Source organism: Leopardus geoffroyi, chromosome E2, assembly GCF_018350155.1.
Source record: "Leopardus geoffroyi isolate Oge1 chromosome E2, O.geoffroyi_Oge1_pat1.0, whole genome shotgun sequence".
Taxonomy (NCBI): Eukaryota; Metazoa; Chordata; class Mammalia; order Carnivora; family Felidae; genus Leopardus; species Leopardus geoffroyi.
The window spans coordinates 9,466,540-9,494,029 of record NC_059335.1 but is presented as its reverse complement, the minus strand read 5'-3'; the positions used below and the strand labels follow the sequence as shown (position 1 = coordinate 9,494,029).

General features: G+C 56.9%; 1 protein-coding gene across 4 annotated transcripts in view; it reads right to left on the bottom strand.

Moving 5' to 3' along the window:
• Positions 1 to 2,142: 2,142 nt before the first annotated feature.
• Positions 2,143 to 27,490, bottom strand: part of LIG1 (DNA ligase 1) — a 44,226-nt gene continuing 18,878 nt past the window's right edge. For all 4 annotated transcript variants that reach the window (XM_045440748.1, XM_045440749.1, XM_045440746.1 and 1 more), the window contains exons 10-28: positions 26,615 to 26,695; positions 26,348 to 26,404; positions 23,530 to 23,702; positions 22,968 to 23,134; positions 22,504 to 22,580; positions 21,669 to 21,760; positions 21,375 to 21,474; positions 20,544 to 20,629; positions 19,676 to 19,791; positions 17,042 to 17,137; positions 14,656 to 14,766; positions 14,022 to 14,093; positions 11,501 to 11,645; positions 11,295 to 11,377; positions 9,933 to 10,085; positions 7,625 to 7,678; positions 6,637 to 6,780; positions 2,525 to 2,617; positions 2,143 to 2,398 (exon numbers count right to left, since the gene is read on the bottom strand). In XM_045440748.1, the coding sequence (XP_045296704.1) occupies positions 2,315 to 2,398; positions 2,525 to 2,617; positions 6,637 to 6,780; positions 7,625 to 7,678; positions 9,933 to 10,085; positions 11,295 to 11,377; positions 11,501 to 11,645; positions 14,022 to 14,093; positions 14,656 to 14,766; positions 17,042 to 17,137; positions 19,676 to 19,791; positions 20,544 to 20,629; positions 21,375 to 21,474; positions 21,669 to 21,760; positions 22,504 to 22,580; positions 22,968 to 23,134; positions 23,530 to 23,702; positions 26,348 to 26,404; positions 26,615 to 26,695 (1,984 nt within the window). In that variant the 3' untranslated portion in view covers positions 2,143 to 2,314. The remainder of the gene's footprint in view (positions 2,399 to 2,524; positions 2,618 to 6,636; positions 6,781 to 7,624; positions 7,679 to 9,932; positions 10,086 to 11,294; positions 11,378 to 11,500; positions 11,646 to 14,021; positions 14,094 to 14,655; positions 14,767 to 17,041; positions 17,138 to 19,675; positions 19,792 to 20,543; positions 20,630 to 21,374; positions 21,475 to 21,668; positions 21,761 to 22,503; positions 22,581 to 22,967; positions 23,135 to 23,529; positions 23,703 to 26,347; positions 26,405 to 26,614; positions 26,696 to 27,490) is intronic.

The window sequence follows — 27,490 nt, the reverse complement described above, 5'->3', positions numbered from 1 at the left end:
TCCCCATCTGGCTCGAGTGAGACGGGCGGGGATGGGGCGGGCGGAGGGGGGGAGGCCAGTCTCAGGCTCTGACCTCTCATCCCCAGAATAGGACTGGAAAGATCACTGCAGAAACGGGGATTAGAGCCCGGGGCAGCCCTTCATTCACGTTCCGGGCGCTCACCGCAGGCCGGGCCTCTGCTGGCCTCTGGGCGGGTAAAGACGTAGAGGGCACGGCCCTGGCCGCCGGGAGCTGTGTGCCACCCGCGAGGGCCAGCTGGCGGATGCAGGAACCCAGGGACTGGGTCAGAACCCTGGCTTCAGGAAGCGGGCACGCATCGCGACCAACAGGGTGCTGTCTGGGCTGCTTCTGCTCGTCTCTCTCTTCCGTCTCCCTAAATGATTTGGGGGAAGGGAGGGGAGGAACGAGGTGGGCATCCATACTGGCGAGGGGGGAGAAGTCATAGCCACGTGTCACTGCCCAAGGAGGCAATGAGGGTCTCTACCCCGGGGGTCGGGAGGGGATCCAAATAGGAGGAGGTGCCCGCAGAGAGGCGGCATGGCCCAGGGTGCCGGGTGGGAACGTGAGCGTGAGTGGAGAGAAACGGCATCTACACGACGTCTAGCGTCTGGGGCTTGACTTCTAAATAGCATTCTGCACTCAAAGGAACCGAGACCGGGAGACACGGCCGCTCCCATGACTGGAACAGGACCAGCAGGCAGATGCGCCTAGAAACAAATCTTGGGCCGTGAGGCCAGCACAGCGTTGTGGGGTCACAGCAAAGGAACACGGACGCCAGCCTGAACAAGCTCCCCTGGCCAGGTCGGGGGCCATTTGGAAATCCAAAGAAAGAACAGATTACCTAGCATAACACAGGGCACCAGGAGTCCCCACAGACAGGAACAAAAAGGGCCAAGCTCGACCACATTTATTTACACGGCACAAAGTATCCCCTTACAACGTACTAGTTGCCCGGGAGAGTCGCTCTGTAGGGGGGACACCGAGCAGACACCATCTCGATCAAATGATTAAGATGAACATCACCAGGGGCGCCCAGGGGGCTCAGTCGGTTAAGCGTCCGACTTCAGCTCAGGTCATGATCTTGTGGTTCATGAGTTCGAGCCCCGCATCGGGCTCTGTGCTGACAGCTCGGAGCCTGGAGCCCGCTTCCGATTCTGTGTCTCCCCCTCTCTCTGGCCCTCCCCCTCTCACTCTCTCTCTCTCAAAAATAAACATTCAATTTTTTTTTAAATTAGGGGCACCTGGGTGGCTCAATCGGTTAAGCATCTGACTTCAGCTCAAGTCATGATCTCACAGTCCGTGAGTTCGAGCCCCGCGTCGGGCTCTGTGCCGACAGCTCAGAGCCAGGAGCCTGCTTCGGATTCTGTGTCTCCCCCTCTCTCTCCCCCTCCCCTGCTCATGCTCCGTCTCTGTCTCAAAAATAAATAAAAACGTTACAAAAAAAATTTTTTTTAGTTTTGTTTTAAATTAAAAATAAATAAATAAGGGGCGCCTGGGTGGCGCAGTCGGTTAAGCGTCCGACTTCAGCCAGGTCACGATCTCGCGGTCCGTGAGTTCGAGCCCCGCGTCGGGCTCTGGGCTGATGGCTCGGAGCCTGGAGCCTGTTTCCGATTCTGTGTCTCCCTCTCTCTCTGCCCCTCCCCCGTTCATGCTCTGTCTCTCTCTGTCCCAAAAATAAATAAACATTGAAAAATAAAATTTTTTTAAATAAATAAATAAAATGAACATCACCAGCGGGACACGTGGGTGGCTCAGTCGGTTAAGCGTCCGACTGCTGGTTTTGGCCCAGGTCGTGATCTCACAGTTTCGTGGGTTTGAGCCCCACCTCCGGCTCTGCACGGACAAGCGAGGAGTCTGCTTGGGATTCTCTCTCTCCCTCTCTCTCTGCCCCTCCCCTGCTTGCACGGTTTCTCTCTCTCTCTCAAAATAAATAAATAAATAAATACATAAATTGATCCTTCAGTTACAATGGCTACATTTCAAGGGCTCGGCGGCCGCACGCGGATAAAGGACATTTCCAGCCCTGCAGATAATCCCACCGGAAGGTGCTGGTTCAGACAGTTCCCATCTGTCCCCCGCCGTCCACGTGGGAGCTCCAGGAGCCGCGCCCCCAGCACCCGACACAGACTCTGACACCATGGTGGGGGTTCAATAATTATTTATTGAAAACACAAACGACGGGTGAAATCCCGGACCCCAACTTAAACTGTCCCCGTGCGCGCACACACATCTGACACTCAAAACCCACTCGACTGTGGCACCGGATTTGCTGAACAGCAGAGGTGATGCCCCCGCCCCGGGGAGGGTGGGAGCCTAGTAGAAATCTTCGGGGTCGGAGTCTAAGTCTGCGCCCTGCTGGTTCTGAATCTGACTCTGCTTCTTATACAGAGAGGCCACCTGAGGACAGCGGGTGGGAGCGGGCGATCAGAAGCCCCGGGGGGTACCCCTCCCCACCCCCCATTCCAGAACCCACCGCCGAGAAGCCGGTCTGGCCAGGCAAGCCCACCGGGGCCGAGGCCTCACCTGGGCACTGGTGGTAGCCTCCTCTGGCTTCTTGTCTTCGCGGACGCGAATAAACCGGGGGAAACGGAGGGAGATCCCCTTCTCGCTATCCACCTGGGGGAGGGGGCGATGATGGAGACGCTCCCGGGGTCTAGCCCACAGGCCACCTACGCCAGCAGTTTCCTATCCAGTCTCCTCTCCGCTCCCTCCCCTCCGGCCTCAGCTTCCTCGTCCACACAATGGGGCCAAGCAACAGGTTATAAAAATTAAATGAGGCAACAAAGTGCTTAGTTAGGACCATACCTGGAGCGTAATAGGTGCTTAAGAAACACCAGCTACCACAGCTGTTACTATATTATTATTCTTAGGGCCGAGAGGCAGGATAGCAGAGATGGGGTGCAGGTTCTAGAACCAGAGGCAGGGTGCGAATCCCAGCTCCCAACTCAGGAGCTGCGTGACCCCGGGCCAGTGACCTCCGCTCCCGGGGCTCTATTTCCCCAGCCGCACACTGGGGATGTTCAGTGTCGTGAGGACAGGACGCGTGCGTGTGAGTGCCGAGCCTGTGAGCACAGACGTTCCATAAACGCCGCTCCTGTCACTTGTCACCGGGGCACCCTGACTGTCTAGGGTGGAGTCTGAGTGAGAATTTTCGAAAAAGAAAGTCGATTTAAAAATAGGAGTCCCAGGGCGCCCGGGTGGCTCAGCTGGTTGAGCGTCTGACTTCGGCCTAGGTCATGATCTCGTGGTTCATGAGTTCGAGCCCCGCATCAGGCTCTGTGATGACGGCTCAGAGCCTGGAGCCTGTTTGGGATTCTGTGTGTCCCCCTCTCTCTGCTCCTCCCCGCTCACTCTCACTCGCTTGCTCTCTCTCTCAAAAATAAACAAACATATGGGGCGCCTGGGTGGCGCAGTCGGTTAAGCGTCCGACTTCAGCCAGGTCACGATCTCGCGGTCCGCGAGTTCGAGCCCCGCATCGGGCTCTGGGCTGATGGCTCGGAGCCTGGAGCCTGTTTCCGATTCTGTGTCTCCCTCTCTCTCTGCCCCTCCCCCGTTCATGCTCTGTCTCTCTCTGTCCCAAAAATAAATAAAAACGTTGAAAAAAAATTAAAAAAAAAAAATACACAAACATTTAAAATGAATAAATAAATAAATAAATAAATAATAATAAAAATAGGGAGTCCCACTACCAAAACTGAAACAGGAAGAAATAGAAAATTTGAACAGACCCATAACCAGTAAGGAAATCAAATTAGTAATCAAAAATCTCCCAGGAAACAAGAGTCCAGGGCCAGATGGCTTTCCAGGGGAATTCTACCAAACATTTAAGGAAGAGTTAACACCTATTCTCTTGAAGCTGTTCCAAAAAAATAGAAATGGAAGGAAAATTCCAAACTCTTTCTATGAAGCCAGCATTACCTTGATTCCAAAACCAGACAGAGACCCCACTAAAAAGGAGAACGACCGACCAATTTCCCCAATGAATCCTCAACAAGATATCAGCCAACTAGCTCCAACAATAGATTAAAAAAATTATTCACCACAACCAAGTGGGATTTATACCTGGGATGCAGCGCTGGTTCAATATCCACAAAACCATTGACGTGATTCATCACATCAATAAAAGAAAGGACAAGAACCATATGATCCTCTCAATAGATGCAGAGAAAGCACTTGACAAAATACAGCATCCTTTCTTGATAAAAGCCCTCAAGAAAGTAGGGATAGAAGGAGCATACCTCGAGATCATAAAAGCTGTATATGAACGACCCAACGCTAATATCAATGGGGGAAAACCGAGAGCCTTCCCCCTAAGATCAGGAACAAGACAGGGATGTCCACTCTCGCCACTGTTATTCAACATAGTATTGGAAGTCTTAGCCTCTGCAATCAGACAACACAAAGAAATACAAGGCATCCAAATCGGCCAGGAGGAGGTCAAACTTTCACTCTTTGCAGATGACATGATACTGTATATGGAAAACCCTAAAGATTCCACCAAAAAACCTGCTAGAACTGAGTCATGAATTCAGCAAAGTGGCAGGATAGAAAATCAATGCACAGAAATCGGTTGCATTCCTATTCACCAACAACGAAGCAACAGAAAGAGAAATCAAGGAATCGATCCCATTTACAGTTTCACCAAAAACCATAAAATACCTAGAAATAATCTAACCAAGGACGTGAAAAATCTATATACTGAAAACTATAGAAAGCTTATGAAAGAAATTGAAGAAGACACAAAAACATGGAAAAAGATTCCATGCTCCTGGAGAGGAAGAACAAATATTGTTAAAATGTCGATACTAGGGGTGCCTGGGCGGCTCAGTCGGTTGAGCGTCCGATTTCGGCTCAGGTCATGATCTCACAACTCGTGAATTCGAGCCCCGCGTCGGGCTCTGTGCTGACAGCTCAGAACCTGGAGCCTGCTTCTGCTTCTGTGTCTCCTTCTCTCTCTGCCCCTAACCCCCTCGCATTCTGTCTCTGTCTCTGTCAAAAATAAATAAACATTAAAAAAAAAATGTTGATACTATCCAAAGCAATCTACATATTCAATGTAATCCCTATCAAAGTAACACCAGCATTCTTCACAGAGCTAGAACAAATAATCCTAAAATTTGTATGGAACCAGAAAAAACCCCAAACAGCCAAAGCGATCTTGAAAAAGAAAACCAAAGCAGGAGGCATCACAATCCCAGACTTCAAGCTGTACTACAAAGCTGTAATCATCAAGACAGTATGGTACTGGCACAAAAACAGACACTCAGATCAATGGAACAGAACAGAGAACCCAGAAATGGACCCACAAACGTATGGCCAACTCATCTTTGACAAAGCAGGAAAGAATATCCAATGGAATAAAGACAGTCTCTTCGGCAAGTGATGCTGGAAAAACTGGACAGCGACGTGCAGAGGAATGAACCTGGACCACTTTCTTACACCAGACACAAAAAGAAACTCAAAATGGATAAAAGACCTAAACGTAAGACAGGAAGCCATCGAAATCCTCGAGGAGAAAGCAGGCAAAAACCTCTTTGACCTTGGCCGCAGCAACTTCTTACTCAACACGTCTCCGGAGGCAAGGGAGACAAAAGCAAAAATGAACTACTGGGACCTCATCAAAATTAAAAGAGAAGGAAACAATCAGCAAAACTAAAAGGCAACTGACGGAATGGGAGAAGATATTTGCAAATGACACATCAGATAAGGGTTAGTATCCAAAATCTATAAAGAAATTCTCGAACGCCACACCCAAAAAAACAAAGAATCCAGTGAAGAAATGGGCAAAAGACATGAACAGACACTTCTCCAAAGAAGACATCCAGATGGGCAACCGACACATGAAAAAATGCTCAACATCATCATCAACAGGGAAAGACAAATCCAAACCACAATGAGATACCACCTCACACCTGTCAGAATGACTAACATCGGGCTCTACTCTTGACAGTGTGGAGCCTGCCTGGGACTCTCTCTCTCCCTCTCTCTCTGCCCCTCCCCTGCTCTTGCTCTCTCTCTCAAACTTAAAAAAATAAAAATAAAAATAGGAGTTCGCCTTTAAATGGAAGTCCACGCCCAATCATAAAAGCATACGCTGGCTACATTTTTGAAGGACCAGAAGAAATCACAAAAGAAATCCATTTTTAATTCAAGATTTCTGGAGGGGAAAGCAAAGAGCGACCCCAGCACCAGCCACAGGGTAGCGTGTCCCCCGTACGCTGACCCTTGACAGCTGGTGCTGAGGACTGAGCCACGGGTGACAGAAATCAGCCCAGGGAATTTTAAACCTCGGTAGCGAGAAAATGGATTGAAGGAAGTGGAAAAAGTGCCATAAGCTTTTACCCAAAAGAACCGTGTTTTTAAAACTCACTGAAGAGCCAAAGGGGAGATGATTATATTAAAGGAAGCAATTTCACCGTTTACTTTCTAAACCTGGGGAACTGCTTAAAAGAAAAAAAAAAAGAAAGAAAAAGAGAGACTTTGACCTTGTTTCTGACACCCAAATAAAACCTAAGCTCAAGCTTTCCTGGCTATTATCAGCCTGGAAGCACAGGTGTGGGCTCCGTGATCCCCTGCCCATCCCCCATCTGGAAGGTTGACCCCCAGGTCCCTCCCGCTGCACCGCAGCGACTCACCAGGCCCCGGGCAGCGGGGTAGATGGGGGACAAGGACAGATCGGCGCATTTCACCTCCCACACGGCGCTGGGGTCCAGCCAGTGATCGGGGGCCACGGCGCCGTCGGCCCGGACGTAGGAGCGTGGGGTGGGCAGCACCAGGGCCTGTGGGGAACAGCAGCGGATGGGGGGAAGAGAGGGTCTTGGATCTCAAAGTCAAGGTGAGGAAATGGGCAAAGGGGATAGACGGAGACACAGACAAGCCTTAACGTAAAAGCCTGGGTGGGGACAGGGGGGAAAAGGTGAAGGGAAGAAATGAAGGACAGAGGCCCTGGGACCCGAGTTAAGACATTAAAGACAGGGGTGCCCGGGGGGCTCAGCCGGTTAAGCGTCCGACTTTGGCTCAGGTCATGATCTCACGGCTCATGAGTTCGAGCCCCATATCAGGCTCTGTGCTGACAGCTCAGAGCCTGGAGCCTGCTTCCGATTCTGTGTCTCCCTCTTTCTCTGCCCCTCCCCTGCTCACGCTCTGTCTCTGTCTCTCTCAAAAATAAATAAACATTAAAAAAAAAATTTTTTTTAAAAAGACATTAAAGATAAAAGGCGCAAAGACAGGGACAGAGACCCAGAGAGAGAGAAGCGAGAATGTCACAGAGGCAGAGACACCAGCACACCGGAAAGGGGAGTCTACCCCAAGATGCCTGTGACCACGACAACAAACAGTCCCAATTACATTACCAGGGGCTTACCCAGCCCCGCGGGGATCCGCTCAGGGCCAACTCGGGCACCCCTGCGGAAGCGCCCGCCCCGGGGCTCATCCCCCATCAGCGGGGGCAGGAGCGGGGAAGGTGGTGGAGACCCCATGACCCATCCCGTCGGCCGGCCGTGCTGGGACTCGAACCTGGACACGAGGGGCTCCCAAGCCAGCTCCACCGCCCACTGCCCCCCTCCCAGCGCCCTGCCCCCACCCAGAGGGTGCAGGGAGAGGAGACGAGGCCGCGCTGCCCACCTGGAGGCTCTGGAAATGGTCCTCTAGCTCCTCGTCACTGAAGCCAGTTCCAAGCTGCAGGGGAGACGGCGGAGGTGAGAGGCAGGCACGCAGGGCAGGTGGCCAGGCACTGCCCCCTGCTCCGGCCCCCGAGACCCGGCGACCTGTGCCTAGCGGCGGCCCCGCCCTCCCCCGGCCTAGCCAGCACCCACGAAACCCGCAGAGGAAGCTGCAGTGGGGAGCCGGGTGCAGACCCCGGAGCGGGGACGCCCTCTCCCTGCTCTGTTCCTTCTGCCCACCTGCTGCCCTTCGCCTTGTGGAGAAACCCTTGCTCCTTCCACCTGGCCTCCCGGGCCCTGGGGCCGCTCCCCCGGGGCTCCCCTCCCCGCCCCACCGGCCCCACAACGGGATGTCCTCTCCAATCTCAGCACAGCCAAAGCAGAACTCGCTGCCCGCGAATGTAGCCAGACAGCCGGCTTCAAACCCCACGTAGAAAACTTCCCCACCGGGAGTCCCGTTTGGGGGTCGAGAGCCTGAAACAGCTTCCTACCTGTTGTCGGACAATAGCTCTTTCGGAAAACTGTGCTAGGTGCGTTCACGCAGGGTGGTGGCGGGTTGGGGCCCTGAGATAATCGGCCAACTGCAAAGCCGCTTCGGCCACGGGTCACCCGGGCTGAGCATCGGTTTAGCGGACAGAACAAAACCGGCCCCACGGTAGCCGGCCGACTACAGGGAGTTCGTTCCGGAAATGGGGGCGCGGGTTGAAAACTCAGCCGCAAGCGTTTGTCAACAGTCACGGGCCATGTCGCTGAAGCAGAGTCGACCCCCCCCCCCCCCCCCACTGTCAATGACAGACCCCCGGGTGTCAGTTACAGGCCCCAACAGAATCCCCGACAGGGAAGAGCCATCAATTACAGGCCCCCAGAGGGAAAGAGGGAGTCTGCATCCCAGAAGACGTGACCGACCGCCCCCAGCAACTCAGCCAGTGAGACTCTGTCATCCCCCCGCAAACGGACGCTTTTCTCCCCAATGGGTTTTTGTTCAGAACAACCCCTCCCAACTTCTCCCTCCTTCTCCAAAGAATTACATTCCTCTCCTTCGTGGGGACCGGCTGTGGTTCTCCCATTCTCTGCGTGTCCCAAGCTGCAACGCTCTGCTGCTTCTGAATAAACCCGTTTTCAAATAACCGTTTTGTTTTTATTTTTAGCATTATATTAGCCCATTCAAGTCGTGTTTATGAAAGTCCTGGGGACAAGTGCAAACACCCTACTATTTTTTTTATCCCTATGATACTTAAGCGTATCTGACGGTATTTAAAATGGTACTTAGAGGGGCGCCTGGGTGGCTCAGTCGGTTAAGTATCTGACTTCGGCTCCGGTCATGATCTCACCTCGTGAGTTCGAGCCCCGCGTCCGGGCTCTGTGCTGACAGCTCAGAGCCTGGAGCCTGCTTTGGATTCTGTGTCTCCCTCTCTCTCTGCCCCTCCCCCACTCATCCTCTGTCTCAGTCGCTCAGAAATAAATGTTAAAGAAATAATAAAAAAGCAAAAAAAAAAAAAAAAAGGTCCTTAGTGGGTAAAAAGTGCAAAAAAAAAAAAAAAACCTCATATACAGAGATTACAACTTTGAAAAAGTAGAAATAAGCCTTTCCCTCAAATATTAGTAATTGTTACCTCGAGGCACTGGAATTATGGGTAAGTCTATTCTGTTTCTGTGGCAAAAGCCCCACATTTGTTGGGTCAATGACGTGTGTGGCTTTAAACAAAAACAGAAGCCACTGCATTTTCTAAGCTCCCTTGTGGATGGCGTGGGGAGCAAAATTCTGACCAATGCCACTTAAACAGAAGTTGCTTGCTGGCTGAGGCTGACACAGGTGGAACATCCCTTTGCTCAGGGGCCTTTCCCCTTCCTGCTGCTTGGAGCATGGCCGTGATGGCTGGAGCTCCTGCAGCCACATTAGGAAGGTGAGATTGGAAGCACACGACAAAGCCACTGTGCGGGGCGAGAGAAGCTGGGTCCCCCAATGACCTCGGAGAGCTGCCTGCCCCCCCTCCAGACTTCTCATTCTGTGGGAGAAAAACAAATCTCTCTGAAGTCATCACTATCTGTAGCTGAGCTCAGATATAGCTCATTCCTAACCTGATGTAGCTTCCTTACATCTTTCTATGCTAGTGTATTTTTCTACACAAAGCAAGAGTTCCTTGTGGGATCAGAAACAGCACATAAAAACTAGGAAAAAAAATAACACTTCACAGGGAGGCCACGAGAACCTCTTGGTTCAGGCCCCCACCACGTTGAGTCGAATCGACTTCCCTCCAGCCTCCCAGTACCTTGCATATGGCCTGGAGCTCCTCACTCTCCTCGTCGTAGGCCGCCAGCAGGAAACCCCCGTAGCGGCCGGCCCGCTTCCCACGGCCCAGGTAGGCGCCAATCACCACGAGGTCCAGGGTGTCGCCCACGCCATCGAGGTAGTCCTTCTTCAGCTGGGGAGGGAAGGGAGGAGGTGAGAGGGCACAAGGCACGGACCTTGCTGCCGGAGGCTCATGGGTGGGTGGGAGGGGGGAGTCTCAGGAGAGCTCCCAGGAGAAGACCAAGGATGACCACCAGGCCGGGGCTGGACACAGGCCGAGCTTCTAGACTTCCCGAGTGAATGGGAAAGAGGTGACCAAACTAAGGAAGGGCTAGCAGAACTGAGGACAGGTCAGAGACCTCGGGGGTCCCCCCTTTCCGTTGGGACGAGGCGCATTCCGCTCTTTCACACGGAGAACACTTGCCATTTGTTCCAGGAACATTAACTCAGTGCCAGGCAGGGGCTCAGCCTTGGGCATGCAGCAGCAACAGTGTCCTAGGACAGGAAACGTTCCTCCCCTCCCAGTCTGGGGTGGGGGCGGGGGGGCAGAGGGACCACGGGCCGCTAACAAACCCACGGGGCGATCCAGCCGGCCGCCCTCCAGCTGGCCTCCTGCTGTAGTCCTCCCGCCCCTCTCCAGGCAAGCCTCCTGCCCGCCGGCTCCCGTTCTGCCCAGCAGCCCCCACCCACCGTGCCATCCGCCATTCACGGCCAGCCAGATGTCCTGTGCAAAATGACAACCAGATCATGGGGCTTCCTGCCTAAAACCACCACTGGCTTCTCAAAACCCTTAGCGGAAAACCCAGCGTATTCTACAATGACCCCCAACATGCTGTGTGATCGGGGGCCCGCTCTCCACCTCGACCTCACCTCCCACCTCGATCGCCGTGCTCCCTGCACGCGCCGAGCTTGTTCCTACCTCAGGGCCTTTGCACTGGCTGCCCCCGCCCTTCTGCCCCGCCCACCCTGCTCTGTTCCCAGATCTCCATGTGGCTGACCCTTTCCTGTCGTCCACGTGTCCACACAAGCGTCACCTCGGGAGAGGCCTTTCCCAATCACCCAGAGCACGGCCAGATCCTCGCTGGCCCCAGCTCAACTTGCTCTCTTCACAGTGCTCATTGCCCCCAACGTCGGCTCATTTATGTCCTGGCTGACTCCCTTCCCACTGGCCCCACTCGCTAAGCCCACAAACTTCATCCAGCTTCCACAGCGCTCAGGCTCACGGCGCCGGGAGGCAGCGGGGACCGAGGGAAGGCGCCCGCGCTCAAACAGGGTGCGGTGTGGATCGGAAACCTGGAAGGCAAGATTTGCAGACTTGGGAAGGGCAGCCGGGGCGGCTCACCTTGAGCCAGTTGTGTGATCTCTTGGCGATCTCGTAGGTGGCGTCGACGTCCAGGGTCTTTACCATCAGCCCCTCGCAGGAGTCTGAAGGAGACAGGGAAGCGTGGCCTTCGTGATGCCCCGGGCTCAGGACGGCCAGCTGGCTTCCACCAGGGCAATCGCCCGGGGCAGGGCGGACACACGGCGGCCGGCCCCAGGCCCCCTCACCTTTCACGGACTGCTCCAAGAACTCGGCGATCTGGTCTGTGTCCTTGGTGTCCAGAGAGGTGGCGAAGACAAACTCGCCCTCCGTCTGCACGAAGTTCTCCCGGAGCAGCTGTCGGCGCCGGGAAAGGGGCTCGCGTACCAGGGACTGGGGGGGCAGGAAGGGAGAGGAAGGGGTGTCACCGTGGGAGTAGAGAGAGGATAAACCCGACTGGGGGGAGACGGGAATGCTGTGTCACACAAGCCACCACGCAGGCTACGACGATCGCCCTGAGAGGGAGGAGCCACACCGGCCCAAGGACGCGAACCAATTTCAAGTAGAGGTCAAGAACACCCAGGGGGCTGGAGGCCGTTAGTACTGTGCCCTCAGGTACGTAAGACGGGGCCCCAGCCCTGCTGGAGCCAGAACGGACTCTTGTCGTTGTGATTACGGTTCGTTGTTTTTTTGGTTTTTTTTTAATGTTTATTTACTTGAGAGAGAGAGAGAGCAGGGGGAAGGACTGAAAGAGACCATCCCAAGCAGGCTCTGCACAGTCAGCACAGAGCCTGATGCAGGGCTCGATCTCGTGAACCGTGAGATCACAACCTGAACTGAAACCAAGAGTCAGACGCTTAACCCACTGAGCCACCCAGGCGCCCCCAAACGCTATCTTTCACATGCATCGTAAAAGTGGGTGGTTCAGGCACCGGCCGGCCGGCGTTCGGCATCAGGACCTCGCCCGGCTTCCTCCGTCGAGGCAAAGGGCGAACCGGCCTCCGGGGGAAGGAACTCTGCAGACCGACAAGAGACTAACAAGAAGCCGCCAGACCGGTAAGTCACAGAAAGGCTGAAAAGATGCTCTGGTTCGTGAGTCAAGTGCAAGCAGTCGCTGTCCGGCTGCCAGATCGCCAAAGGCTAATTGCCTACAGGATGATGGTGGTGATGGCGACGCATTTCATAGAATAAACACCGGTACGCGTCAGCCACCACGCCTGGGTCCCACGGCTCCCTCTGTCCCCGAAGCAGGCGGGGCAAGGAGCTACTGTGAGCTCTTTATCGTGGATGAGGAAGCTGAGACTCAGAGAGGTTGAATCACTTGTCTGCGGTCCCACAGCCAGGGAGGGAGAGCTGGGCTGTGGGTGACAGCAGGTGGCCCGGCTCCAGATTCTTAACCCGTGCCCTGCAGCAGCGGTGCTCAAACGTCCCGGTCTCAGGATCCCCTCATGCTTTTTTTTTTTAATATCTTATTTTTAAGCACTCTCTACGCTGGGTGTGGGGCTTGAACCTACAACCCCAGGATCAAGAGTCGCCAGCTCTCCTGACTGACGGGCGCCCCACCGACCTCACACCCTTGGAGTTTACTGAGGACTCACTCCAGAGAGCTTTTGTGCACCAAAAAAAAAGGGTTACTCTCCCTGATATTTACCATAGAAGTGATACAGTATCAGCTACTATGGCCCATGTTAACGCAGTTGCTGTATTAAAACTGAGAAACCTTAACATTCATTAATTCACTTCCGGGGCACCTGGGTGGCTCAGTCGGTTAAGCGTCCGACTTCAGCTCAGATCGCGATCTCGCTGTTCCGGAGTTCAAGCCCTGCGTCGGGCTCTGCGCTCAGAGCCTGCGGCCTGTTTCAGATTCTGTGTCTCCCTCCCGCTCTCGCTCTGTCTCTCTCAAAAAAATATAACTCCAGGGCGCCTGTGTGGTTTACTCAGTTATGTGTCCGACTCTTGATTTCAGTTCAGGTCACAACCTGTTTGTGAGTTCGAGCCCCCGTGTCGGGCTCTGTGCCGACAGCTCAGAGCCTGGAGTCTGGTTCGGATTCTGTGTCTCCCTCTCTCTCTCCCCCTCCCCCCGCTCCCACTCTGTCTCTCTCTCTCAAAAAAAAGTAAAAAAAAAAAAGTAAAAAAAAAAACAAAAACAAAAAACCAATATGTTAACCCAACAACATGCTTTTATAAAATGTGCCTATATTAGAAAAAAACGAATGAAAAGAGGGACATTACTTTACATGTTTGCAAATTCTTTAAAGTCGGGCTTTTTTTTTTTTATGTTTGTTTATTTTTGAGACAGACAGAGACAGAGCATGAACGGGGGAGGGGCAGAGAGAGAGGGAGACACAGAATGTGAAGCAGGCCCCAGGCCCCGAGCAGTCAGCACAGAGCCCGACGCAGGGCTCGAACTCACGGACCGTGAGATCATTAAAGTCGGGCCTTTGACGGAGCCGGACTCCCGTGTGTTCACCTGCTGTGTACAAGGAGGGCACGCGGCCAGAGACGGCTGTGACGTGTCGCTCTGGCCGCAGGGCAGGAAGAGGATCTGCCTCCCCCAGCTGTGGAGCTGGGAAGGCAGGCAGGGTCTCACGCTTCCCCAGAGAGGGCCTCGGAGACCCTCAGGGGTGCTCGGACCACACCCTGAGAGCCGTGACCTGTGCGTGGCCTCCCAGCTCGGGGACGTGGAGGTCGGGAGGGCAATTCAGACCGCCGGCTCCCGAGCTCCCATGCCACCGCCCGTCACCCCCCAGGCATGCAGCCGGAACTCACCTCTCCATTGAGGTAGATGAGGTCGAAGGCATACAAACAAACCTGGACCTGGATGTCTGCTGCGTCCACCTCCTGGGTTGGGGCGGGATGGAGAGCAAGGGCGGAGGGGGGCCGGTGAGATGGGGCCCGGGTGGTTTGCCTCCCGTCATGCCTGAGGCTGACACCTGTCACTGTCTCCCCTTCTCTCCAGCCAATGGGCCACAGCCCCCCTGAGGGTGACCATGCTGCTGGCCCCCAGGCTCTGCAGCGTGACGGCTCTCAGCTCATCCCAACAGCCTCAATCCCCTCTGACAGGTATCTGCCCTCCCAGCCTCCCCTGCAGCTGATGCTGGTGACAGGACACAATTCTGGCCAATGAGAGGAAAGAAGTTTGCTGGGGTACAGGTGGTAGGCGGGCTCCCGGAACAGATCTTCCAGAATGAAACAGAGACATAGGAAAGGGGCTCTTCCCCCTTTGTACTTTAGCATGCTGGGATGAGAACGCAATGGCTGGAGCTGGGGCAGCCACCCTGCCAAAGGCCGCAAGAACCGCATCACGACTGACACTCCGTCCTCCTGGGGACGGGACGGGGCGGGGCTGGGAGGAAGAGAAAGCGGGGGACCGCGGCAGGCAGCTCAGGGCGACCGGGGCTACCTTGCGTTTGCGGGTGGTGAGCACTTGGAACGGCTGGATCTGCTTCTTTTCCCGGTCCCAAGCCACAGCTTCCGTGTCCAGGATGAAGGATGTGACTGATGGCAGTTTAATCTGAAAGGAGAAGGGGGAGACCCCGGGCTGCTGAGAGGTAGGGGGCGAGGCCAAAAGGCAGACGCAGGGACACAAATGGCCTTTCCCTGTTTTAGCCCCCAAGATGCGCCGACATACTGATGCCAACTCATGGACACGCGTACGAGCACAGACCCTCTCTTCTCGAGGAAAGAAAAAGCGAACTTTTCTAAGACTTCCTACTTGGTGCCATAAGCTGGAAACCCAGCGGCCCTTGTCAGGTCCCCGTGAACCTGTCCATTTCCCTTCCGAAATCTCTAAGCCGCCCATGGGCCACCCCCTCACTGAGCCCAGTCCGGCCTAGGCCACGTCATCCTACCGGTCTCCTTGCTCCCGCACAGACCTGCGCCTAACCCCCCGTCCTCATGGCACTCAGTGGACTCTTAGCAGATGCCAAAACAGATCGCAGTGTATCCCTGCTAAAAACCACAGCTGTCCCCGTCAGTCCCCGGCCCCCCCTCACCTCACCCGGCCCCCCTCAGGCCCCGCACCCCAGCACACTAGCTTCTCTGTTTTGTGGGTGGGCTATGTTCCTTTAACCACCAGGCCTTTGCACATGCCGATCACCGTAGCATGCTTGTCCCTGTCCTTCACCTCCACTGGGAGGACTTCTTTTCTCTCAGAGGAACGCTCCCGTACCACTCCAGGTGGCCCCATTCATCCTGCAGCCTGGGGCCCTGTGCGCGGTGGTGGCCTGCCTCACTGACACCGGGCCTAGGTCAAGTCTGACTCTTACAGGGGCTCCCAGAATGGCGGTCCTTTCCTTCAGAGCCCAGGTCTCCACACAGAACTACGGGGCCAAGAGCAGGACGCTCTGATAAGATCCGCCTGCCCCGTGAGGCCTAAGCTCGGTGGAAGAAGAGACTTAATGGGCCCGTCCACGCTACTAGGCCCCCAGCTGCCAGCACAGGGCTCAGGACAGAGCAGACGCCTGGTAAACCCTGGCTGAGGGAACAGGGAAAGGAGCCCCGAACTGTAGGGGCTCCATCCAAACACCCCCAGGAAGCTCTGATATAGACAACACCACCTGTGCTGACAAAAAGGCGCATCGGTGGCTGTTGCTTCTGGGAGACGGATGGGGGCGCGGCTTGGCACGGGACACAGGAAAGCGACACGGAGCAATACTTACATGGAAAGGTTTTTTTATGTTTACGTGGGTGTGTATAACCTTATCCGAACTCACCAAGCCAGATACGCTAAAATCGGAACCTTTCGTAGGAACTATGTCTAGTTGGGGCGCCTGGGTGGCTCAGTCGGTTGAGCGTCCGACTTTGGCTCGGGTCACGATCTCGCGGTCTGTGAGTTCGAGCCCCGCGTCGGGCTCTGGGCTGACCGCTCGGAGCCTGGAGCCTGTTTGGGATTGTATGTCTCCCTCTCTCTCTCTGCCCCTTCCCTGCTCATACTCTGTCTTTGTCTGTCTCTCAAAAATAAATAAATGTTGAAAGAAAAAAAAAAAAAAGAAAAGAAAAGAAACTACACCTAGTAAAACGGGTTAGAGAATCCAGTGCTTGGCAGCTAACAAGGGCTCCGCCCGTGCCTGTGAATCTGTTAGGTCAGTCCTCGCTGCTCTGGGAAAGTGCCAACGTCCTGATTAACTAGGGGCAGGCAGGAAGGGCTGTTTGACCAAGGGCTCCCAAAGCAGGCCCAAGAAGCCCCAGAAGCAGAGAAGCCCTTGCTCCGGGGCCCTCAAGGCCCAGCCATATTCTGACGGCGGGGCTGATGTGCGGGCCGGCTCCCTCTGCCCTCGTCCCGGCCACCTCTCCCTGTCAGAGTGAGATTCCGGTTTTCCCGGCCTCTGTTGCGCCACGGGGCCCAGTGCGGGACAGCAACCCCAAGCCAAGTCGGCCGGGGGTGGTGGGAGGTATCCTGAAAGCGTGAACTTTCCTCTGGAGAGGGGAACAGTGGGAAGCCAGAACCCCCTGCCCGTCTTTCTGTCCGGAAGCATGGCAGGTATCTAGGGGCGGTCAGGGGACGAGTGTTGGGGTGAAGAGCCAATCAGCCAAGGACAGCAGAGGACAGAGACAGAAATGAGCCGGTTTCTGGAGGGCTTTGGTGCACAGCTGAGCCTGGGTAGGGCCGCCCACCCCGATCTCCCCGAGAAAAGAAAAAAATCACACCTGCTTAAGCCTCTGGGAGTCAGGCGTTCCGTTATTTGCAGCCAAACACACCCCCATCTCCTTGTAATAAACCTCCGCCGCTCCCCTGCCCCCCGTAACTGCAGCCCCTGCCAGAGGGGAAGCGGGTGGCAGACGCCCACCTTGGGGATGCGGCTGATGATGTCCGGGTACTTTCCGGTATTGTCTTCCTGATTCCTGCTGAAGATCTTTACCTCCCCGCCTTCCAGGACATGGATCTGTGGCAGTAGGGGACAGGAGAGGGAATCAGAGCCCGGCCCCTCCCTGCCTCCCCGTGGCCCCTCTTTTCTCTTCTGACCCCACCTTCACCGGCAGAAGGTTCCAGAAGCTCTGGAGGAGGACCTGGTACAGAGACCGGAGTAAATCATCTCCTCCATCCAAACAGCGACTCCCACCCGTTTGTGGAAGCCCCCCCGCCCCGTGCCCCCTGGACCCCGCCATCACCTTCCTCATCCTCCCTATCCAACCCCCACCCAGATGCCGAAGTGTCTTGCTATGTCTAAGAGGATTTGCCTGGTCTCAAGCTGTAAATATCATTCTGATTTTATGGTTAATTCATTTTAAAACAGCCTGGTCACGGTCCATATGTGCCGCCTTAAACGTACGTGATCTCGACAGCTGTGTGGGCGTGGGCTGTAACGTACAGGACTTAAAAATACGCACGTATCTTAAAAATCACGGTCACTACCGTAAAATCCTTTGGTCTCTTATTCTTCCTCAGCAGCCTACAGTAAAACCTTGGATTGCGAGTAACTTGTTCTGCCAATGTTCTGCAAGGCGAGCAAACACTTCTCGTCAGTTTTAACTTGGTAAACGAGCGATGTTTGCAGCACGAGCACTCCGTGACGCCGAACGTCCCATGAGCACAACTGAGCCAATGGTTCTTCTTTGTCTCTCTCTCTCCCTTTCTCTGCGGGATTGTGATCATCTCCCATGCTCGGGTGCTTGGTATCAAGCCACGGTGTTCGGCAGAAATCAGTGGTTTTTCAGAATATTGGAAGGTGCCCGCAGCTGGCATTGGTGTATTTTTTGTCATTTCGAAGCACCTATGGACAGTCCTTTGCTTTTCCGTACAAGGGTAAGCTTAGAGGGGCGCCTCGGTGGCTCAGTCGGTGAAGCATCTGACTTTGGCTCAGGTCAGGATCTCACAGATCGTGAGTTTAAGCCCCGAGTCGGGTTCTGTGCTGACGGCTCAGAGCCTGGAGCCTGCTTCTGATGCTGTGTCTCCCTCTCTCTCTCTCTGCCCCCTTCCCCACTCATGCTCTCTCTCTCCTTCAAAAATACACATTAAAAAAAAAAAAAAAAGAACAAGCTTAGGAATGCTTTGCTTCATTCTAGGTCGCGCTGCCTGCGAATATAGACCCTTTCCTCTGCTGCCTTATTGTCAGTTACGTGAAATACAATATATGGCCAGAGTTTATCACTACTGTACCGTAGTGAAGAACCTCTGTGTGGGCGTATACGATGGCGCCCACGCAGAAAAAGGCTGAAAAGAAAGGCAGGAAGAAGAAGGACGTGATTACGCTGGAAGTTAAAAAGGAAAAATCATGGCGAAGTACGAACGAGGCAGGCGAGTGACTGAAATTGCAAGATTTCATAAGAAGTCTACATCTCGTCTCCAGAGGAGGAGGAGAAAAGGGTGGAGGAATCCTTCACTTCAGATGAGATCCATGGAGCCCATAGACAGCAGTGATTAGTGACAGTGAAAGTGACAGTGATAGTGAAAGGCGTCCTACACAAGAACCCTCCCCTCTCTCGTCTCCCTCACACCAGCCACAGAGGTTTTCAAAGGTAAGCGCAGGTTAATTTGTTTTTCTTTATATTCTCTATTTTCCTTGTTATTTTGTGTTACGTTGCAGTATTGTAATAATTTTTTAAATTTATTTTTGAAGGAGAGAGAGACAGAGCGTGAGCAGGGGAGAGGCAGAGAGAGAGGGAGACACAGAATCTGAAGCAGGCTCCAGGCTCCGAGCTGTCAGCCCAGAGCCCAACGCGGGGCTCGAACCCACAAACTGTGAGATCATGACCTGAGCAGAGGTCGGACGCTCAACCGACGGAGCCACCCAGGCGCCCCCGTAATCATTTTTATATGAATGTTTTTGGGTCACGGAACAAATCACCTGAGTTTCCATTATTTCTTATGGGGAAATTTGCTTTGATATACAAGCGACTAGGCTTACAAGCAAGTTTCCGGAAGGAATTATGCTCGAAAACCGAGGTTTTACTGTATTTTGAAGATCGATGATGCTGACTCTCCAAGTTCACTGCTTGTTAAGCACCACACGGTGTCAGCCCGACACCTGCTCATCCATCCAGGCGACAAACGCTGGCTGGCCCCGGCTGGCCCCGCCAGGACGGAAGAGACCCAAGAAGCGACCTTACAGACCCAACCAAGGGCCCACGGGCGTGCCTGGCGCTGAGTCACACGACACGTCCTTACATCACCGCACAGAAGGCTGTATAGACGCCTCCCGTGATGGCTGTTACACTGACCCCCCCGCCAGCCGGGCGCGTGCAAAGCCGGCATTTCTCGAACGCCCACTGCAGGGGGGTCGGCAATGTTGATGGTTTAATCAAATAAAATCGGCTTTCAGATAATCGGGGGAGGTGGGTGTTAACACACCCTCTACGTGAAGGTGGAAGTCTCTGGCACGAGCCGCTACGAGCTCGGGTCTGACCCAGCCCCCCCCCCCCCCCCCAGGCCCCGGCTCTCTGGCACTTTCTGTTCTGCCAAGGGAACGCGTCCACCCCCCTACCTGTGCCCTCTGCCCGTCGTATTTGTACTCGCAGGTGAAAGCCGCCTCCTCAAAGCGTTTCAGGACCTCGCTGACACCCCGGGTGGGGTGTGCCAGCATCGGTTTCAGGGGGACCCCTGGGAGGGGAGGAGCGAGAGTTAGGGTGCCCTGGGGGAGGGCCAACCCCGGGTCAGGGAGGGGTCTGTGGCACAGACAGCCCGTTGTGGCCCAGGGCCCATTCTCCTTTCCCACCGCGAAGAGAACACGCCCTCCCGGGGCAGGACGGGGGCTGGCCTCCCAGCTTTGGGACAGTCCCAGACTCCCTTGCAGCTAGGTAAGGCCACGTGATTAGGATGCGTGTGGTAACGATACGCGCGCCGTCTGGGTCACATCCTCACCCCTCTTCTCTCTCTCCCTCCCTCTTCTCGTTATCTAGAAACCCAAGCCATCCCTGGTGACGCACATTAGGGTGAAAACCTCTGGGAAACGAAGTGACAAGACAGAAACCTAGGTCCCCGGGGGCCCCTGGGGGTCCGTGGAGCCCAGCCACGCATCCTCCCTGATCCCTGCCTTCCTCTGGACTCTTACGGGGTGGAAAGAAGAGGCTGTGTGGCCAGACCCACCGACTTTTGGGGGATCTCTTGTTACGGCAGATTCCCCCACGCTCCTCCTAATACAGACGGGGCCTCCAAACAAACAGATGGGCTTCAGCATGGGGAATGGGATTCAATTTTGGTGGTGAGAGGAACCTACAGGTTCTCGGGGGGACGAAGAAAGCTAAGGCTGGGAGGAGGGAGTGGGGCCCACAGGAGGGCCGGCCCCGAGCTCCGTGGCCCCACGGCCGGCTCTGCCCAGGGAGGGGCTGTGGCCTCTCCTGAGGGCCCTGTACCTGGGCTCAGCCTGCAGTGCTCTGGGAGGTGCTCCAGGCCGTGCTCCAGCAGCACGGGGATGATCCGGTCCAGGTCGGGCACCTCGCTGGGGCGGGGGCAGGAATGAGCAGGTGTCCTTCCAGAACTCCCGCAGCCTGGAAACCCTGTTCTCTGGCTCTGAGATGCGCCGCTGTGAGTCTGTCACCCTGTTTGTTCCCTCCCATCCCCGACTCCCCTGGTCCCAACTCTCACGGTCTCTGTCCCGATCCTCCCTCAGTGTCACTACACATCCCTCTGTTCCCCGCGGCTTGGGCCTGCCGTCAGCCCTGTCGTCGTGAGACCAGCGGCTCTCCACCTGAGCCACACGTGAAAGGCACTCGGGGATGGAGTAAAAAGTTCAAGGCCAGGCTCCGCCTCCGGAGATTCTGATGTGGGAGCGGGGGGCAGGGTAGAGACGGCTGTCCTGGCCCGCGGTTCTGCAGGGTTCACGGCCGTGTGCCCGAGCGGGTGCCCCCAGGGTTTCCATGCAGACGCTCGCGGGCCGTCCTGCCACTGTCACCGGGCAGTCACGGTCCTGCTGTGGCCAGGTCCTCCAGGCAGCCCTCCCCGTCACTCCATGTATGTGCTAACACCCCGCTGCGCGTCAGTCACAGGATCACTCACCGTTTGCCACCTTCCTAATCTCTGTCCCCAGCCTTGTGTCCGGCCCCAGTCCCGTCTGGATGGTCACTAGCGCTCACTAGCCGCCGGCCCCTCCCACGTCGCCAGCAGCCCTCGGTGCCGAGCCTCCCGCCCCTCCAGCTGCCCCCCCCCCCCAGCCCCTGCCCTCAGCCCTTGGCCCCAGATCTCACCAGAACGTCTGCTTCAGGATCATGCCCTGTTCCTCCAGCCACGTCTTCCGGGCCTCCGCTGTCCGGCCCTTCCCAGCATCCACGACAGCCGGGGGGAAATCTAAGACCAGAGCCACCAGCGGAGGCTTTGGGATGGGCCCGACCCCTCGGCTCCCCCAGGGCGGGCAGTGCTGGAGACAAGGCTGCTAGGGAAGGAAGGAAGGGGCCTGGAAAGGAGCTGGGGCGTGGACTTCGGGAAGGGAGGGCAGCCCGGGCTAACCCGGGAGCCAGGCAGAGACAGCCGCAGGGCCTCACCTTGGCCAGGGGGCGTGAGGCTCACAGCCTGGGCGAGGGCGGCCAGCACTGACTGCTCTGCCAGCCCAAGGCGTAGCCGTCCGCTCAGGGCTCTGGGGAGAGAGCAGGCGAGGGCAAGCGGGCTTGTCAGCACCGCCTTGCCCTCTATCCCTTGCGCCTGCTTCCTCTGGTCTCCCGGAACCCTCTGGAACCCTCTGGAACCCTCTCCTCAAAGCCAGAACAATCTTCAGGGCTGGAAGGGACCTGAGGGGTCACACAGCCCCAGTGAACAGACAAGGAAACTGAGGCCAGGCCGTAGCAGCCATGGCCGCTGGTGTTCTCTGGGGCAGAACAAAGTGCCTCCCGGGGGCCTTTGCGGCTCACCTCAGATGCCCTCTGGGGAAGCAGTGAAGCTCGGGGAGGGCGAGCCGGGGCAGAGCGGGACACAGACTGTGATGGGCAAGGTGTCCCCCACACAGGCGTCTCTCTGAGCCGGGGGTCTCGGGCGCGAGGCTTATCCTCCTTGGGCCTCCCCTCCCGCAGACCAGGCTGAGGGTAACAAGGCCTGCCCGGTAGGGCCGCGGGGAGGAAGTGACGCACTGACACATGCCACACCGGGGACCCGAGAAACACCGCACAATGGGGGACGACCACGATTTTGTTTTCACTGTCGTGGCGACCGCTTGGCTCCCGGCCCGTCCTGCACCCGCCGAGGCCACGGCAGACACGGCTAATCAATCACTGCACCTTTTACCCACGAGCCCCGGGACGACTCGAGGAGAAGAGCCTAGTGGGGACGCCCGTGGCCAGTCCCCCGCTCCTGCCACCTCCCCCAGCCTCCCGGGCCCATGCCCACCTGGCGATGAATCGGGCTTCTGAGTGACGGCAGGCGACAAAGAGGCCTTTGATGACGTCCATCTTCTTGGCTGTGGACTGAGGCGGGGCAGGCCAGTGGGTGTCTGGGGTGCGGGGTGAGGACCCCGCCTCCTCCTGGCCAGCGAGCCGCCCCCACCTCTCCCCACTCCCAGCGCCCGGTCGCGCTCTGACACAGCGAGGAAGGCCGCGTCCGGCTCCCCTCCGTCCCCACCTTGATTCGGCCAGTGTCTACTGTCCCATCACATGGTAGGAACAGAGCAGGTGTCGAAGGGCAAGGGGAGAACCCCCTGCCCGTCCCGAGAGTCCCCACAAGCAGGACTGAAGCGACCCGGCCGCCAGAACCCCCCCCCCCCCCGCCCCCGTCACCACCCGCCTGCCGTGTCTCCGGGTCCCTAGGGGAAGGGCCCAGGGTCTGGGCCCGGGGTGGCCGCCTTGCCCACTCACAGCGCTGCCTGCGAGCCCGGCGATGTCTCGGAACTTGGCGAAGACCCCGGCGGCCGTGAGAGCGGGTGGGGGCAGCATGAGTCTCTGGGTGCTGCGGCTGTTCTCGGCCACCAGCCCCACGTCGCCCTTCTCGGCCGCCTCGGCCTTGACGGACTCCAGCTGCCGCCCTTGGGGTGCAGGGAGCCGGGGCTGAGGGGGCCGCACCGGGCCGCGGGTCCCCACAGGACCCACCCTGCCCCTCGCCCGCTCCCCCCCCATGCACACTGAGCCCCAGGGACCCCGCCCACGTTGTTCTCCCCACATCTGCCGCTTCCCTGGGCACCTGCTCCCTCTACCACCGTCTTCCCAGCCCCTCCTCCCAACCCCGCGGCCCCGCCTCCAGCCCCGCCTCCAGCTGCGGGGCCTCCCTCACCGGAACCAGCACCCCACCAGTCTGTCCCTTCCATCCGGCTCTCTTCCCCACCTCCAGAGTCCCCTCTCCCACCCCTCACGCGCTCCCCACCTCTCCCCCTTCTCCCTCTGAGCCCCCTACGCTCCAACGGCCACCACACGCCCTGCTTACCCGTGGCCTGGGCCACCGCCTTGAGGAGGACACCGTCCCCGACGCCAAGCTCCAGGCCCTGCTGGGGCGGCCCGAGGCGGTTGAGGCTGAGGTAGAGGATGGGGAGCAGGTCTGGGGGGGACAGGGCCACCACGGAGCGCAGCAAGTTGCTCAGTGTCTCCACCATCCGGAGCCTGGGGGGGGGACGGGGTGTGAGCGGCTGGCAGGTTAGGGTCAAAGCTGGGAATGGGGGGAAGGGATCCGGGAGAGGAGAAGACAAAGGGCTTGAGCCCAGGCCCGGGCACAGCCACAGGCTGCTGGTAGGAGGGTGAGCCCGGTCCCTGCTTACGACGGAGACGGGGAGGACCATCCACAGAGGATGATGGGAGCACGGAGTGCTGTCTAGGTGCCAGGGGCCGCTTCCAAGCATCTGTGTGTTTCCGCTCACTGAAATCTCACGGCTCCCCCATCACACAGACGCTCCTATCACCCCCACTGCACAGACGAGGAAACTGAGGCGTAGAGCCATCATGGAACTCGCCCGAGGTCACAGAGCCCGTGCGACTCAAGCCGAGAGGTGACCCGAGGCCGTCTGCTCCAGGACCCGCGCTCCCAGCCACTAAGCTGCGCTGGCTCTAGAAGCACGGCCACGTTAGGGTCGCCCGGGCGGCTCCGTGGGTTCGGCGTCCCGTTCCTCACTTCGGCTCAGGCCATGATCTCCCGGGCTCGCGAGTTCGGTCCCCGCATCAGGCTCTGTGCGGACAGCGTGGAGCCTGCTTGGGATTCTCTCTCCCTCTCTCTCTCTCTGCACCTCCCCTGCTTGTGCTCTCTCTCTCTCTCTCTCTCTCTCTCTCTCCCCCTCTCAAAATAAGCTTAAAAAAAAAAAAACAAAAGTACGACGCCTCTGTCTGTGTCACGAAGTCTGTACGAACGTGTGCACGCTCGTTAAGCGCACATCCAGGCAGCCTAACTGGACAGAGGAGCTCAGTCTATTCCCACGGAGGAGACACCGGAGGACCATGAAGCCCGCCGAGCAGACCCCCCAGACGTGACCATCACGGGCGGACCCACCAGTGGCTCCGACACTGGCGGAACGGCTTGCCCCCCAAACTGAGGTCTACCCGGAGCCTCACGATGGGACTTTATTTGCCAGTTAGAAAATAGTGCGGTAACGGTTTCAGGAGTAGAATCCTCAACTTCTTTTTTTTTTTTTTTTTTTTTTAAAGTTGATTTATCTTGAGAGAAAGAGAGAGTGAGAGTGGGGGACGGAGAGAGGGAGGGAGGGAGAGAGTCCTAAGCAGGTGCCACACTGTCAGCAAGGAGCCCAACACGGGGCTCAAAGCCAACAAACCGTGAGATCACGACCTGAGCCGGAAGCAAGAGTCGCACGTTCAGTTGACTGAGCCCCCCAGGCGCCCCGCCTGAATCAGCTCTCGAGGAAACGTCACACAGACCCAAAGTGAGACTTGTGCAAAGTCCCCGGACTCGTCGAAAGCGCCACAGCGGGGAGGCTGGACCAAGAAAGACCGAGGAGCCGTCGAGGATGGAAACAAGGAGACAGGGTGACCACGCACCACAGGCAGGGGTCAGGGTCAGGGCGAGGGTCCAGGGTGGGTCCCGGCCTAGCAAAGCCAACGCAAAGGGGGAAACCAGCCAGACACAAATGACGTCTGCGCGTCACATAACAGCCCGCGCTAACGCTGACATCGCGGTCTCGGTAACCATTCCCCTGCCGGCGTAAACACGTCAACGTTAGAGAAAGCTGATCACGGGTACGTGGGGGCTCGCTGTGCCATTTCTACGATTTTTCTCGAAGTTGACAGTTATTTCTAAAGAGCCTAAAAAAACGTTGTAAAACCCTCCAACTGGGGATCATGGGGGCTGGACAGTCACCCACAGTCCTCCTGAACTCAGTGACTGCCAACAGCACCTCCTAAAAGTACTTACTAGGCACCTCGCTGTGCCACTCTGGCACCCCCTCCGAGCAAACCCGAGACGGATGATCTTCACTTTCCTTACACAGAGGCCAAAGCTCAGAGAGGTCAGGCCACCTGCCCACGGTCACACAGCCAGGAAGCATCTGGCTCAGGGCCCACTCCCAGACCTGTCTGCGCCCGGGGCTGGGCACTGGCTCCACTGCCCACAGGTCTGGCCTTCCCGGCCCTTCCTGCACCCTCTGGGCCCCAGAGGAGGCGCCTCCCGTGTTCACAAAGACACACGCTGAAGCACTGGGAACAGCCTAAACACTCCGCGACGTACGAAAATGAAAGAATCCCACAGCGCGGTTAAAAGGGGTGAGACCTACTTAAAGCAACATGGAAAGATCTGGAAACAATGCTGATGGAGCATCAGGGACCAGAATGACGTGGGCCCCCTGACAACACTGACTGAATACACAGGGATGGGGGGGGGGGGCGCGCAGCATGGGGTGGAACGGGGACCAGGCCCAGGCAGCCCAGGGCCCCAGGGGCCCTTGCAGTGCTCACTGGGAGTGGGGTTCTCACTGTACCCAACACCCGGACCTCCTCACGGTAAGGGCGAGGAAATCAGCCAGGCTGCGGCGACTTCTCACCAAATGCGGGTAGACGGAGCTCATGTCATAGGGAGGAGGCGGTGTCCCCACCCCAGGGATCTGGGTTCTCTCCCCTACCACGTCTCGTTCTGATCAACAGAAACAGACAGAAGCACGGGGCAGGGGCCTTCCGAGCCTGGGGCCCAAGAGGCCTCGCAGCTGCTCCCAGGGCCATGGCCATGAGAGGGAGGGAGGGTGAAGGGACCAGGCAGCAGGAGGCATCCCTCCCTCCACCCACCCCCCCCACAGGGGGGTCCGACAGATTACCGAGCAGAAACCTCCTCAATCTTCTCAAATGTCCGGGCCACAGCCAGGTAAGGGACCCTGGGGGAGGAAGAGAGACACGGGGCAGTGCATACAAGCCACGCTGTCCATCGTCTGTCCACCTGCCTCCCCACGCTTTCCACGCTGCTGCCTGTGTCCCCTGAACGTGGACACGAGGGACGCGGCAGTTCCCGCCAACGGAGGCCTCCAGGGAGAGGCACCCGGCGACAGGGGCGCGAGGAAGGCAGTCGGGGGCGGGAGAAGCCTCACTTCTGGCCCGGCTTCCAGCAGGCGTCGTCGACGGGATGGTAGTTGTTCTTGGCCGGGTTGTAGCCAGAGGGGTCCAGGGGTCTGTGGAGGCAAAGGGGAGATCAGACGCCTGGGGCAAAGCAGAGCCGCTCCTTCGACTAACACTTTCTGGGGCACCTGCTGTGCACCCGACACCGTTCTAGGCACGAGGGCACACAAAGGAACGAAAACAAAGTTGGTGAGCCTGGAGCTTCCGCTCTAGTGGGAGAGTCAGGGGCAACAAGACAAAACAAAACACAGAAGCAAACAATTTCGATATTAAGAAATATTTAAAACCAAGTGGTGGGGGGCACAGTGGGACAGAAGGCGCTAGATCTGAGGAAAAGGTGGGGAAGGAGATGTTTGGGCAGAATAACCTGAGGCGTGAGCAGACTGGGCATCGGGGAGAAGAGCACTCCAGGCAGGGGCAACAGCCAGTGCAAAGGCCCTGAGGTAGACATGCACGTGACACGTTTAAGGAATGGAAAAGGGGTCAGCGTGGCTGGGGGGGTGGCCAGCATGATCTGGCTGCTTTTTACAGTCCATTCTAAGAGGCTAGGGCCCCCTCGGGTTTCCCAACCAACGTCTCCCTTACTTCCTCTGGATGGAACAGCAGGAAAAGGGTGCCGTCTCTGGGTGCCGCAAAGTGCCAGGCACTGTGCTCAGAGCACTGCCTCTGTTCGCAACGAGCCACACTAGGGACTCTTCTAACCCGGTTTCCCAGATACTTGTAGGTGGGAGTAGCTGCAGCCGACACAGAGTCATATGACAAGCAGCACAGCCCCAGAGACGGCGTTCCAAACCTCCCCATTCTAAATGCCTCCGGAAATGCCTCACTCTGACTCTGCTGGAGCCGCT